The following is a 14,095-nucleotide window of genomic DNA, read 5'->3' on the forward strand; positions in this document are numbered from 1 at the left end:
TGGGATCAAAGGAGACCTGGCAAGGTGGATACAAAACTGGCTCTGTCAAAGACAGAGGATAGCAGTGGAAGGGTGTGTTTCTAAATGGAGGGCTGTGACAACTGGTGTTCCTCAGGGATCAGTGCTGGGACCTTTGCTGTTTGTAATTATATGAACGATTTGGAGGAAAACGTAACTGGATTGATTAGTAAGTTTGCGGATGACGCAAAGGTTGGTGGATTTGTGGATAGCGATGAGGACCATCAGAGAATGCACAGGATATAGATCAGTTGGAGGCTTGGGCCAGAGACGGCAGATGGAGTTTAATCTGGGCAAATGTGAGGTGATGCATTTTGGAAGATCTAATACAAATAGAAAATATACAGTAAATGACAGAACCCTCAGAAGTATTGATAGGCAAAGGGATCTGGGAGTATAGGTACACCGGTCACTGAAAGTGGCAAGGCAGGTGGAGAAGGAAGTCAAGGAGGAACACAGCCTGGTTGCCTTCATTGGTCAGGGTATTGAGTTTAAAAACTGGCAAGTCATGTTCACGCTTTACAGAACCTTAGTGAGGCTGCACTTGGAACTTAGTGTTCAATTCTGGTCACCACACTACCAGAAGGATGTGGAGGCTTTGGAGAGGGTACAGAAAAGATTTACTAGGATGTTGCCTGGTATGGAGGGCATTAGCTACGAGGAGAGGTTGGAGAAACTTGGTTTGTTTTCACTGGAATAACAGAGGTTGAGGAGCGGCCTGATAGAAGCCTACAAGATTATGAGAGGCATGGGCAGAGTGGATAATCAGAAGCTTTTTCCCCAGGATGGAAGAGTCAATAACTAAAGGGTACAGGTTTAAGGTGCAAGAGGCAAGTTATAAAAAAAGAGATGCATGAGGCAGTTTTTTTGTTTAGAGTGGTGGGTGCTTGGAACTCGTTGCTGGGGGAGGTAGTGGAAGCAGATGCAGTAGTGACTTTTAAGGGGCGCCTTAACAAGTATATGAATGAGATGGGAATGGAGGGATATGGTCCCCAGAAGTGTAGGGGGTTTTAGTTAAGTCAGGCAGCATGGTTGGTGCAAGGTTTGAGAGCCAAAGGGCCTGTTCCTGTGCTGTAATTTTCTTTGTTCCTTGCACCATGTTGCTCCTCACCGGTACAGTTGGGAACTGGCTTTGTGGCTCCTGTCTCACCTAGCCTGAATAAGGAAGATTGGTCAAGACAGGGGCTTTGCAACTTCAACATGGGTAAATCCATTAGGAGTGGCAAACCACCAGAAGTTGTCACTGAGGAAGTTACAGGCCGCAGGAATTAACAGGTCAAAATGCTAAAACAAGGCAACAGCTTCAAATTGAATAGTAATCATAAATCTGCTTTAATAGAAATTGTCTGCTATCTTTACCATCTTGTAGACTTCACTTAGTTGCTCCAAATTTCCTGTGGCACAAAGTGACAGAATTCCAATGATGAAATTATCCACTAACAGACACTTTCAGTTTGGTTGAGTCAGTTCCTTTCCTTAGCAGCAGGCTATAGTGGTAGCATTTCTAGCCTATTAATTCATTTACCTTGCATGGGATCATTTAAATGTAATTTTGTCAATAGTATCATCAGTAGCACCAAGGATCTAAAGGGAATTATTTTGTTAGTTGAAACATTTGCCAAGTTGAGTGACTGCCAAAGGGCATTCTTATACTGCCAGATCTGTTAACAGCAACATGGACCGCAAGAGAGTTACACGACTACTTTTTGCATCTTTCCCTGTTCAGCGACAATGGACACACAAGTAAAGCTCAGCTCACCGGCATCTAAATGCCAGGTAACCTTTATTTTAAGGAGACACAAATATTCTCTTTACTTGTAGCTAAAATAGCACACAGAATCAAAGGAATTACAGGATATTAACAAATTATGTTATGGGATCAATTTTTGTGAAGCAGGCTCAAGGGTCTGAATGGCTGACTCTTGCTCCTGATACACACATTTATGGCTTCAGTAACAGAAACTGAAACCCAACATAGGAGCAGACCATTCAATAAGATCATGGCTGATCTGCTTGTGGTCTCAATACCACTGTGCCACCTGACACCCATAACCCTTGCCTCACCGGGTCTATCAAAAATCTGTCCAACTCTGCCTTTAATAAATTCAATAACCTAACTTCTGTAGCCTTCTGGGGAAATGAATTCCACATACCTTTACAGGCTTCTTATTTTTAAATTGTGTTGTCTCCTGGTTACAGACTCTCCCATAGTGGAAACATCCTCTAGGCATTTATTCTATCAAGTCCCCTCAGGATCTTGTATTTCAATAAGATCGACTTTCATTCTTCTAAACTCCAACGAGCATAGGCCTAGCCTGTTCAACCTTAAGATAAGCCTCTTATTGAGTGAACCTTCTCGGAACTCATTAAATTTAGTTCCAAAAAAGGAGACCAAAACCGATTCAGATGTGGTCTCCAAGGCTCTGTACAGATGCATAAAACTTTCCTACTTACATATTTCATTCCCCTTGCAATAAATGCAACATTCTATTTGTCTTCCTAATCACTTGCTGCACTTGCATGCTAACATTTTGTGATTTGTGTACCAGGATACCCAGATCCCTCTGTACCACTGCATTTTGCTGTCTCTTCCCATTTAAATAGTTTACTGCGTTTCTCTTCTCCCTGCCAAAGTGGACAAGTTCTCATTTTCCATTAACTGAAAATGCAGTTAGGGATAGTTTTTTTGAAGAGGTTTCTGAAAGTGGGCAGGGATATTGCAAAATAAGCAAGTTATAGAGAAGAGTGAGCATTTTGAACTTTATACTGAGGATAAGACACACACTTCAAATTTAAAATTCTTATAGTTATGTTGAAGTCCTTTAATGGCCTTGTCTCCTCACCTATGCAATCTGTTCTGGTTCAAGCGCTCAAAGGACTATTTACCTGTCCTATAGTAACTGACTTCATTAGTGAGTATGTAGAAGACTGCGTGCCAAAGAAGCAAATCCATGTGTTTCTCAAATCAGAAACCATGGATGAACAGGGATATCCACTGTTTGCTGAAGTCTAGGTCTGAGGCGTTCAAGACCCTGACCTATACAAGAAAGCCAGATATGAACTAAGGAGATCCAAAGATGCCAAAACACAGTACCAACTTTAGGATGGACCTACCTTGCATTAAGTTGATCTTTTTCTATACCCTAGCCATGACTGTAACACTACATTCTGCAGTCTTTCGTTTCCTTCTCTATGAAGAGTATGCTCTGTCTGTATATCGTGCAAGAAACAATACTTTTCACTGTCTGCTAATACGTGTGACAATAATTCATCAAATCAAAATCAAGTCCATTCCTACCCCTTTTCTCTCAACATTAGTCAATTTCAGTCAATTTGGCTCTACATTCAAATTCCTATCCTGAACCTTCTCGCTCTCCATCTCAATCCTCCAACCCTTAAAACCTGTTCTTCAGCCAAAATCTTTTCATGCCTAAAATATTTCCATGTTTGGTCTTGAGTTGATTTGCTGTTGATGTCCAAACTCAATTGGTTCCAGCATAATTGTAAACAAACCTCATGGAATATACGTCTTGAAACAGGTTTTAAGTCGGCCCACCCTGTTGTCCAACGAGGGGCATACATGCGATGGGTCGTACTAGGGCTGCTCTTGGATGTTCGGGCGTAGCCTTGTGCTTCATGTTGTTAGTGTGCGCTTAAACTGGACCAGATGCTGGGCAACACGACAGCTCAGTGACTATCACTGTTTGCTGTGCAGACACATGGATTTGGGCCAGTATCTGTGGGAGTTTGCGCATTCTCCCCGTGCTTGCGTGGGTGTTCTCCAGGTGCTCCGGTTTCCTCCCACACCCCAAAGATGTGCTATTAGGCTGATTGGAGGTAATAAATTGTCCCTAAATTAGTTTCCCTCAATGTGGAATGCCAAAATCATAGATAAGGGTCATGGGTGGAGGGGGGACTGGTAATGTTAAAATGGCGGCGCGGGCTCGTTGGGCCGAAGGGCCTGTTTCCCAGGCTGTTTTTGTTCTTTGAAACCATAACTGTATTGAAAACATAACTTATTCAGACTTACAAATATCTAAAAACTTCTTCTAAAACCGTACCTCCCTTCTGTCCAAAGCCGCATACTCTGCTTCCACTTCTTCAGCTTCTGGATCTCGTGAAAATACCATCCGTGACTCAAGATTGAGAGCAAGATCCTTGTGATGCTGTTTCTCCGCACAGTCGCAGGGAGTATCTCTGTTTTCGTTTTCTGCAAATAGGTCTGCATCATACTTAACTAAAAGCTGAAATCAATGAAAAAGAAAAATTAAGATCTTTTTGTCTCAGTTTTAATATGGTTTGTGAATCTAGCCCATGCAAGTGAGACAGAGGTCATACGTTAAGTGAATCACAATAATGGGATTTGATTTCAAACCCAGACCACAATCAGTAAGGATCAGCAACAACAACACCTCCACGATCATCCTTAACACCGGTGCCCCACAAGGCTGTGTTCTCAGCCCCCCCACTATATCTTTATACACCTATGACTGTGGGGCCAAATTCCCCTCCAACTCGTTATTCAAGTTTGACGACCACATTAACGTAGTGGATCGAATCTCACAGAATGATGAGAGAGAATACAGGAATGACAGAGAATCCAGTGAACTGGTGCGGCACAATAATCTCTCCCTTAATATCAAAACTAAGGAAATTGTCATTGACGCCAGGAAGCATAGTGGAGAACATGGCCTTGTCTACATCAACAGGTATGAAGTAGAAATGGTTGAAAGCTTCAAGTTTTTAGGTGTCCAGATCACTAACAACCTGTCTTGGTCCCCCCAGGCTGACACTAAGAAAGCCCATCAGCGCCTCTATTTTCTCAGAAGACTAAGGAAATTTGGCATGTCCATTACAATTCTCACCAACTTTTACAGATGCACCATACAAAGCATTCTTTCTGGTTGTATTATAGCTTGGTATGTATGACTCATGCTCTGCCCAAGAGCACAAGGTCGTGAACGTAGCCCAACCCATCATGCAAATGAGCCCCCCATTCATTGACTCTGTCTACACTTCCCATTGCCTTGGCAAAGCAGCCAGCATAATTAAGGATTCCATGGACCCTGGACATTTTCTCTTTCACTTTCAGAGAAAAGATACTAAAGTCTGAGGTCACGTACCAAACGACTCAAGGACAACTTCTTCCCTGTTGCCATCAGACTTTTGAATGGACCTACCTTGCATTAAGTGATCTTTCTCTACACTCTAGTGGTGGTTAACACTGCTGCTTCACACTGCTAGGGACCCGGGTTTGATTCCCAGCTTGGGTCACTGTTTGTGTGGAGTTGGCACGTTTCCTCCACCACCACCACCACCACCACCCCCCCACCCCGCGTCTATGTGGGTTTCTTCCCACATTCTGAGCGACGTGCTGGTTAGGAGCATTGACCCGAACAGGTGCCAGACTGTGGCTATTAGAGGAATTTCACAGTAACTTCATTGCAGTAAGCCTTACTTGTGTTGAATAAATAAAACTTTACTTTAAGCCATGACTACAGCCTGCACTTCCTCGTTTCTTTTTCTACAAACAGTATGCTTTGTCCGTATAGCATGCAAGAAACAATACTTTTCACTGTGTATGAATACATGTGACAATAATAAATCAAACCATTGGCCAAATTAAAAAGGGAAAGGAAGAAAAAGAATGGGGAAAATGAGCAAAAACAAGCGTATCAAAAGACTTGAATGGGGAGGGAAAATGCTGAGTAAAAACAAAGCAAATATCATTAATGTTCATATATGGTGTAAAAATTTACATTTTTAAGATGTTATTTCATAATAATTGCAAAGAACTTGCACTAAGCTATATTATGCTCATCAGCCCTTATTGGACTAGTTGTATTCTTTTATTCATTCATTGGAACTGGACATCACTGACTAGACCAGCATTTACTACCCATCCTAAATTGTCCTCAAGGCAGTGGCAAGCTCCCTTCTGGAACTGCAATAGTTTATGTGGGACAGCTACTCCTACAGTGCTGTTATGGAGCAAGCATCAGGATTTTGACCCAGGAGTGAAGAGGAGAACAGTGATACATTTTCAAATTAGGAACGTGTGTACCTTGGAAGTGTTATAAAGTGGAGATTGAAAGTGCTGGTGATGCTGTTCCCACGCACTTGCTGCCCTAATTCTTGTAGGTAATAGAGGCCACAGATTTGGAAGGTACTGTCAAAGGAGCCACGGCAAGTCACTGTGTGCTCATCTTGTAAATGATACACATTGCAGCCATGCTGCAAAAGGTGCAGGGAGGGTATGTTTAATTTGGTCAATGAAGTGTCTATCAGACTTTGGAGAAATCAGGTAGAATTTTACTCGTCATAGAGTACCCAGTTCCTGACTGCTCTTGCAGTCAAAGTATTCATCCACTCCAGTTAAGTTATTGATCAATGACGACACTTAGGACATTAATGGTGAAGGTTTCATTTAAGGTGATGGCATTAAAAGTCAGTGGTTAGATTATTTTTTTTGAGAGATGGTAATTGAATGAAGATTGCACTCAACCAGCTCACATTTACAAAACCCAAAACAAAATGCCTACTTTAGATATGTTTCTGCAATTGGGAACCACTTTCTGAACAATCCTGAGTGCTAATAATCTCACTAATAACTAAATTAAGATAATTAGTTCAGTTCATAACATGGTTTATTGGCATTAAGGGGCAATTTAGCGTAGCCAATCCATCTAACCTGCACACATTTGGTCTGCAGGAGGAAACCGGAGAACCCAAAGGAAATTGTGAAAACATGGGGAGAATGTGCAAACTCCACCCAGTCACCCAAGGCTGGAATTGAACCCAGGTGCCTGGTGCTGCGAGGCAGCAGTGCTAATTCCTGCACCACTCTGTGAAACATTTTTCCATCCTACAAATGACCATCTGGTACCCTCAATATTTTTTCAAAGGAATGATTACTGGCTTGAGAACAATTCAAGAGAAAGGTTGCAAATAGAATTCTCTCTCAAGCATTAGCATCTTTGAATCTCAATGAGCATAAAAATCACCACAGTAAATTAAACAGCAGTGTTCATTCAGAAGAGGTGCACTTTAGTACCAAGACAAGCACTTACTGCCCATGGCACACAGTATCCATGAGAAAGTGATGGTGAGCCACCTTCTTGAACCACTGTAGCCCACGTGGTTAAGGTATTCCCTCAGTGCTCTTAGATAGGGAGGTACCAGATTTCAACCCATGGATGACAAAAAAGTGATATGTTTCTAATTCAGGATGACCCGTGGCTTGCAGTGGAACTTGCAGGTGTTGTTCCTCTGTTTCTTTTTGGGTGGTAGCAATTAGATTTTGTAGGCACTGTTGAATAAGGTTTGGTGAGTTGCTGCAATGCACTTCACACACTATGGTCACATATGCTGGTGGCGGCACGAGTAAGTGGTTAATTAAGGTGGTGGGTGATGTGCCAATCATGTTGGCTTCTTTGTCCTTGAGCATCACTGGAGCTGCATTCATCCAGGCAAGTGGAAAGTATTGCATTACATTCCTCGGGAGTCAAGAGGAGAATTGTTTAACACACAATAACCAATCTCTGACTTGCTCTTATAGCTAGTGTTTATATAGCAGTTCGGTTATATTTCTGGTCAATAGTAACTCTTAAGATGTTGATGGCTGAGGCTGAACAAAATAAATGTTGTTGAATGTCAAGGAGGGACTTTCATTGAGAGCAGTCGTTGCCTGGGCTTGTGTGTAATGCATACTACTTGCCAAACTGAATTGCCCAGGTCTTTCTACATTTGGGCACATTTGCGAATTGTACAGTGCTCCATTTCAATTTGCAATCAGTGATCACCACCTGACTTCTTGATGGAAGGAAGATCATTTATGAAGCTGTTTAGGCCAGAATATTCCCTGAGGAACTCCTGCACCAATACGGAAGTCATAGAATCATAGAATCCCTACTGCGCAGAAAGAGGGTATCCAGCCCACACAGCCTGCCACCCATGCCCTAACCTCTCAACCCCATGCATTTACTCTGCCTGTTCCCTGACACTAAGGGGCAATTTACCTATTTTACATGGCCAATCAACCTAACCTACACATCTTTGGAGAGTGGGAGGAAACCGGGGCTCCTGGAGGAAACCCATGCAGACATGTGGAGAATGTACAAACGCCACACAAAAATCACTCAAGGCTGGAATTGAACCTGAGACCCTGGTGCTGTGACAGCAGTGCCAACCACTGTGCCACCATGCCACCCATATGCTGGGACTGTGATCGGTCTCTAACAGCCATCTCCTTTCATGCAAGATTTCACTCCAGCAAGCGGAGTGTTTTCTCTCCCTCTCTTCCCCCCCCACCAACTTTAATTTTATAAGGGCTTCTTGATGCCACACTTGGTCAAACGTTGCTTGATGTCAAGGACCGCAACTGAATCAGATGCGGAGATAAGTGAATAGATTTTATATCACACAAAAAAAACTTCAGCAATGCTTGTATATTTTGCTGAATTCGCCTCAATGCGTTTTGGGAAGATGTATTGAGATTGTTCCCCCCCCCCCCCAAAAAACCTGGTTTCAGCAGGCCATATAACTTCTAAAGTTAAGTTTATTTATGAGTCGCAAGTAGGGCTTACATTAATACTGCATTGAAGTCACTGTGAAATTCCCCCAGTTGCCACAATCCGGCGCCTATTTGGGTCACTGCATTGAATCAGCACGTCTCCCACGACTGTGGGAGGAAACCTGAGCACCCAAGGGAAACCCATGCAGACACAGACAGTGACCCAAGCCAGGAACTGAACCTGGGATCCTAGTGCTGTGAGGCAGCAGTGTTAACCACTATGCCACCCATTCTGTTTCTTGAAGAGGTAACAGAGAAGGTAGATAAGAGGCAAGAACAGAAAATGCTCAAAAGTCTCAGCAGGTCTGACAGCATCTGTGGAGACAGAACAATGCTAATGTTTCGAGTCTAGATGACCCTTCAGAGCTCAAATGAAGGGACATCCAGACTTGAAATAGTCGCTCTATCTTCTCTCCACAGATTCTGTTAGACTTCCTGAGATTTGCGAGCATCTTCTATTTTTGTTTCTGATTCAAGCATCTACAGTAATTTGCTTTTAGGTGGATAAGTGCAATGCCGTTCATGTGGTGCATATGAATTTTCAAAAAGGTATTTGATACATGGCATGCAACAGGCTTGAGAGTAAAATTCCAGCTAATGGAATAAAGGAAAAGTAGGCAGTTGGACAAGAAATTGGCTGAGTGGTAGAAAAACAGGATAGTGATAGGAATAGGAATAATTGTTTTTCACATTGGAGGAATGTTTGTCACGGAGTTCAGTAGGAGTCAGTGTTGGGACCCTTGCTTTTCCTGATATATATGAATGACCAAGGCTGTGGAGTTAAGGGCATGATTTTAAAATTTACGGATGATATAAAAATTAGTGGCAGGTGAAGGTCAATGCAGGGAAGTGTGAAGGGATTCATTTTGACAGGAAGAATGTGGAGACACAGTATAAAATACATGGAAAAGCTCTTGAGGCGGTGCTGGAACAGAGGGGCTTTGGCGTATATGGACACAAGTCATTAAAGATGGCACAGCATATTGAGAGAGCAGTTAATAAAGCATATAGTACCCTACGTTTTATTAATAAGGGACTGCGTACAGAGTAAGCAAGTCATGTTGAACTTGTATAAGACACCAGTCAGACCTCATCTGGAGTACTAAACCCAATTCTGGGTGCCATATTTGAGGAAGGCTGTGAAGGCATGAGTGGGAATAGGAAGAAATTAGGGACCTTGCGGTGAAGGATCCTCTTGGAGAGAGTGATCATTGTATGGTGGAGTTTCTGGTGCAGATGGAGGAGGAGAAAGTGGGTTCCCGGACACGTGTCCTTTGTTTGAACAGAGGGGAGTATGGTAGGATGAGAGAAGAATTGGCAAATGTGGACTGGGGGAGTGCGTTGGAAGGTAGGTCTGCTGAGGAGCAGTGGAGGATCTTTAAGGAGATCTTTCTTGGTGCTCAGCAGAAATTTATTCCGATGGTTAAAAAGGACAGTAGGAAGAGAGGTAATAAGCCGTGGATAACGAAGGAGGTGAAGGAAAGTGTTAAATTAAAAGCGGAGGAATTTAGAGTAGCTAAGAGCAGTGGGCGAGAAGAGGATTGGGAAAGGTTTAAATGTCAACAAAGATTGACAAAGAAGTTGATAAAGAAGGGTAGGAGAAGCTATGAGGCTGGGCTAGCACTTAATATAAAAAAGGATAGCAAGAGTTTTTATAAATATATAAAAAGGAAGAGGCTGGCTAGGGTGAACGTTGGTCCTTTAGAGGATGAGAAAGGGGAGCTAGTGGTAGGGGATGGGGATATGGCTAAGGTCTTGAATAACTTTTTTGTTTCTGTCTTCACGGAGGAGGACGTGAATAATTTGCCGGGTGTTAGCGATGGAAAGGTGGTAGGAATGGAGGGTCTTAATGACATTACTGTTACTAGAGAGGTGGTGCTCGACAGACTGGAGGGGCTGATTGTGGACAAGTCCCCAGGACCGGATGGAATGCATCCGAGGGTTCTGAAAGAAATGGCGGAGGTGATAGTGGATGCCTTGGTGGTTATTTTCCAGACGTCGCTGGATTCCGGGGAAGTGCCGGAAGATTGGAAAACGGCTAATGTTACGCCGTTGTTTAAGAAGGGTGCCAGGCAAAAGGCGGGGAATTATAGGCCGGTTAGTTTAACGTCTGTGGTAGGTAAAATGTTAGAATCCGTCATTAAGCAGGAAATTGCGAGGCATCTTGAAGGGAATTGCTTGATAGGGCGGACGCAACACGGTTTCATTAAAGGGAAGTCGTGTCTGACAAATTTACTGGAGTTCTATGAGGATGTGTCTAGGGCAGTGGATAGAGGAGAGCCGGTGGATGTGGTCTTTCTGGATTTTCAGAAGGCGTTTGACAAGGTACCTCACAAGAGGTTATTGCAGAAGGTCAGGGGACATGGAGTTGGGGGTAGGGTGTTAGCGTGGATACAGGATTGGTTGTCAAATAGGAGGCAGAGAGTGGGGGTCAATGGGTGCTATTCGGATTGGCGGTTGGTGACTAGTGGGGTGCCCCAGGGGTCGGTGCTGGGGCCTCAGCTATTTACCATTTATATAGATGATCTGGAGGAGGGAACCGAGTGCAGGGTGTCGAAATTTGCTGATGACACCAAGATTGGGGGAAAGGCAAATTGTGCGGAGGGTGTGGAGAGTCTGCAGAAGGATCTAGATAGGCTGGGCGAATGGGCCAGGAAATGGCAAATGGAATTTAATGTTGGCAAGTGTGAGGTGGTCCACTTTGGTAGGAAGAATGGTAGGAAGGACTATTACTTACGTGGCGAAAAACTGCAGCAGGTGACGGTGCAGAGGGACCTCGGGGTCCTTGTGCATGAGTCGCAAAAACCCAGCTTGCAGGTGCAGCAGGTGGTCAGGAAGGCGAATGGGATGCTGGCCTTCATAGCGAGGGGGATTGAATATAAAAGTAGGGAGGTCTTGCTGCAGCTGTATAGGGCATTGGTGAGGCCGCAGCTGGAGTACTGTGTGCAGTTTTGGGCGCCGCACCTGCGCAAGGATATTTTGGCCCTGGAGGGAGTGCAGAGGAGGTTTACTAGGCTGATACCGGAGTTGAGGGGATTGAGCTATGAGGAGAGGCTGAATAAACTAGGCTTGTACTCGTTAGAGTTTAGAAGAATGAGGGGAGATCTCATTGAGACGTATAAGATGATGAATGGGATGGATAGGATAGAGGTGGAGAGACTCTTCCCGCTCAAAAAAGACAGTAGGACTAGGGGGCACAGCCTCAAGATAAAGGGGAGGCGGTTTAGAACGGAGTTGAGGAGGAACTTCTTCACTCAAAGGGTGGTGAATCTCTGGAATTCTCTGCCCGTTGAAGTGGTGGAGGCTGCCTCGCTAAATATTTTTAAGAAGCGGGTTGATGGGTTCTTGATAAGAGAGGGGATTAAGGGTTATGGGGAGAGGGCGGGAAAGTGGAACTGAGCCACGACAGATCAGCCATGATCTTATTGAATGGCGGGGCAGGCTCGAAGGGCTAGATGGCCTACTCCTGCTCCTATTTCTTATGTTCTTATGTTCTTAAGAATGATTCTAAGGATAAACAACTGTCTCTGTGAGGGTAGAATGGTGAGGTTGGCTCTATTTTCCTTGGAAATAAAAAGAATGCTGAGATGAGACTTGACAGAGTATTCAAGATCCTGAGAGATATGCTCAGGGTAAATAGTGACAAACCATTCCCTTTCAACAGTACATGAAGACCTTGAGAGCACAGCTTCAAAATAATAGATGAAAGGAGTAGAAGTAATCAGGAAAAAGATTTTCACCCAAAGAGTGAGTGGAGTCTGGAACAAACTTCCTGAGAGGGTGGTGGAGGTAGGTTCAAATCAAGGTATTCAAAAGAGAATTGTATTGTTATTTGAAAACAAAGAATGTGCAAGGTGACAGGGGAGTGGAATTAGGCAGAATGCTCTTTCACACTTAGTGATAACTTGATGGGTCAAATGGCCGCCTGCACTGTAAAGATTTTGCGATACTAGGGCAATCATCTCTAAGTCTTCGTTACTTACAGAAGCAGCTGAAAGCTATGCAATTCTACTGCAGAACTGTGGTTAGTCCCAGATTTGATCTTCTTTCCATTTATAGGTATCTGTCATTATCCCCTGGCTGTTGTGGATAAGATCACAACTCTTCAATGTGAGAACTGAATCTGTGTTCCCTCTACACTTTTGTGTCACCTTCTGGTATTTAAATGAACTGTAGTATTCATCATGTTTCATACAAGTCAGTCAGCAAATGTCAAACTAAGACAAAATTTATCTGTACAAAAATGTAAACAAAATGTAGACACACGTTGTAGAACATAGAACATTACAGCGCAGTACAGGCCCATCGGCCCTCGATGTTGCGCCGAACAGTGGAACGAATCTAACGACCCTCTAACCTAAACTATTCCAATGTTATCCATATGCCTATCCAATGACCATTTGAACGCCCTTAAAGTTGACGCGTCCTCAACTGCTGCAGGCAGGGGCATTCCACGCCCTTACTACCCTCTGAGTAAAGAACGTACCTCTGACATCTGTCCTATAATTATCACCACTCAATTTAAAGCTATGCCCCCTCATGTTAGCCATCACCATCTGAAGAAAAAAGCTCTCACAGTCCACCTTATCTAATCCTCTGATCATCTTGTATGCCTCAATTAGGTCACCTCTTAACCTTCTTCTCTTTAACAAAAACAACCTCAAGTCCCTCAGCCTTCCTCATAAGACCAGACAACATCCTGGTAAACCTCCTTGTGATTGTGATGATTTTTCTGCAAATTTTCCACTGACATATTTTTAGAAAGGTTAAATTTGAAACTGAAATAAAGATTTCTGAAACTGATTGATTTGACCATTTCACAAAACAGGGAGAAAAAAAAAGTTTATACCATTCTAGAATATCGATCTAATCTCTTGCTTTGCATAATGCATATAACTAGCGATGATCTTTGCATCGTCAATGGAGACGGGAGAGGTTCTGGAGGATTGCAGATGTGGTTCCTATTTTTAAGAAAGGGAACAGGGATAGCCCAGGAAATTACCAACCGGTGAGCCTGACCTCAGTGGTTGGCAAGTTGATAGAGAGGATTCTAAGGGACAAGATTTATGAGCATTTAGAGAAGTTTAGAATGATCAGGAATAGTCAGCACGGCTTTGTCAAGGGCAAAGCTGAGTTCTGTGTGACTGAAGACATTGACGAAGGAAGAGCGGTGGACGTGGTTTACGTGGACTTCAGCAAGGCATTTGATAAGATCCCCCATGAAAGACTTCTTGAGAAGGTGAGAGGGCATGGGATCCAAGGGGCTTTGGCCTTGTGGATCCAGAACTGGCTTGCCAGCAGAAGGCAGAGAGTGGTTGTGGATGGGTCTTTTTCTGCATGGAGGTCAGTCACCAGTGGAGTGCCCCAGGGATCTGTTCTAGGACCCTTGCTGTTTGTCATTTTCATAAATGACTTAAATGAGGAAGTGGAGGGATGGGTTAGCAAGTTCGCCAACGATACCAAGGTTGGTGGTGTTGTGGATAGTCTGGAGGAATTTCAGAAGTT

General features: G+C 43.6%; 1 protein-coding gene across 6 annotated transcripts in view; it reads right to left on the reverse strand.

The window, feature by feature from the left end:
* ankib1a (ankyrin repeat and IBR domain containing 1a) overlaps positions 1-14,095 on the reverse strand; it is a 99,849-nt gene that overhangs the window by 56,117 nt on the left and 29,637 nt on the right. For all 6 annotated transcript variants that reach the window (XM_080210089.1, XM_080210098.1, XM_080210081.1 and 3 more), the window contains one exon: positions 4,080-4,262. In XM_080210089.1, coding sequence (XP_080066215.1) covers positions 4,080-4,262 — 183 coding nt within the window. The remainder of the gene's footprint in view (positions 1-4,079; positions 4,263-14,095) is intronic.

The sequence above is a fragment of the Carcharhinus amblyrhynchos genome, chromosome 2 (assembly GCF_965287045.1).
Source record: "Carcharhinus amblyrhynchos chromosome 2, sCarAmb.v2.hapA, whole genome shotgun sequence".
In the NCBI taxonomy this organism is placed as follows: Eukaryota; Metazoa; Chordata; class Chondrichthyes; order Carcharhiniformes; family Carcharhinidae; genus Carcharhinus; species Carcharhinus amblyrhynchos.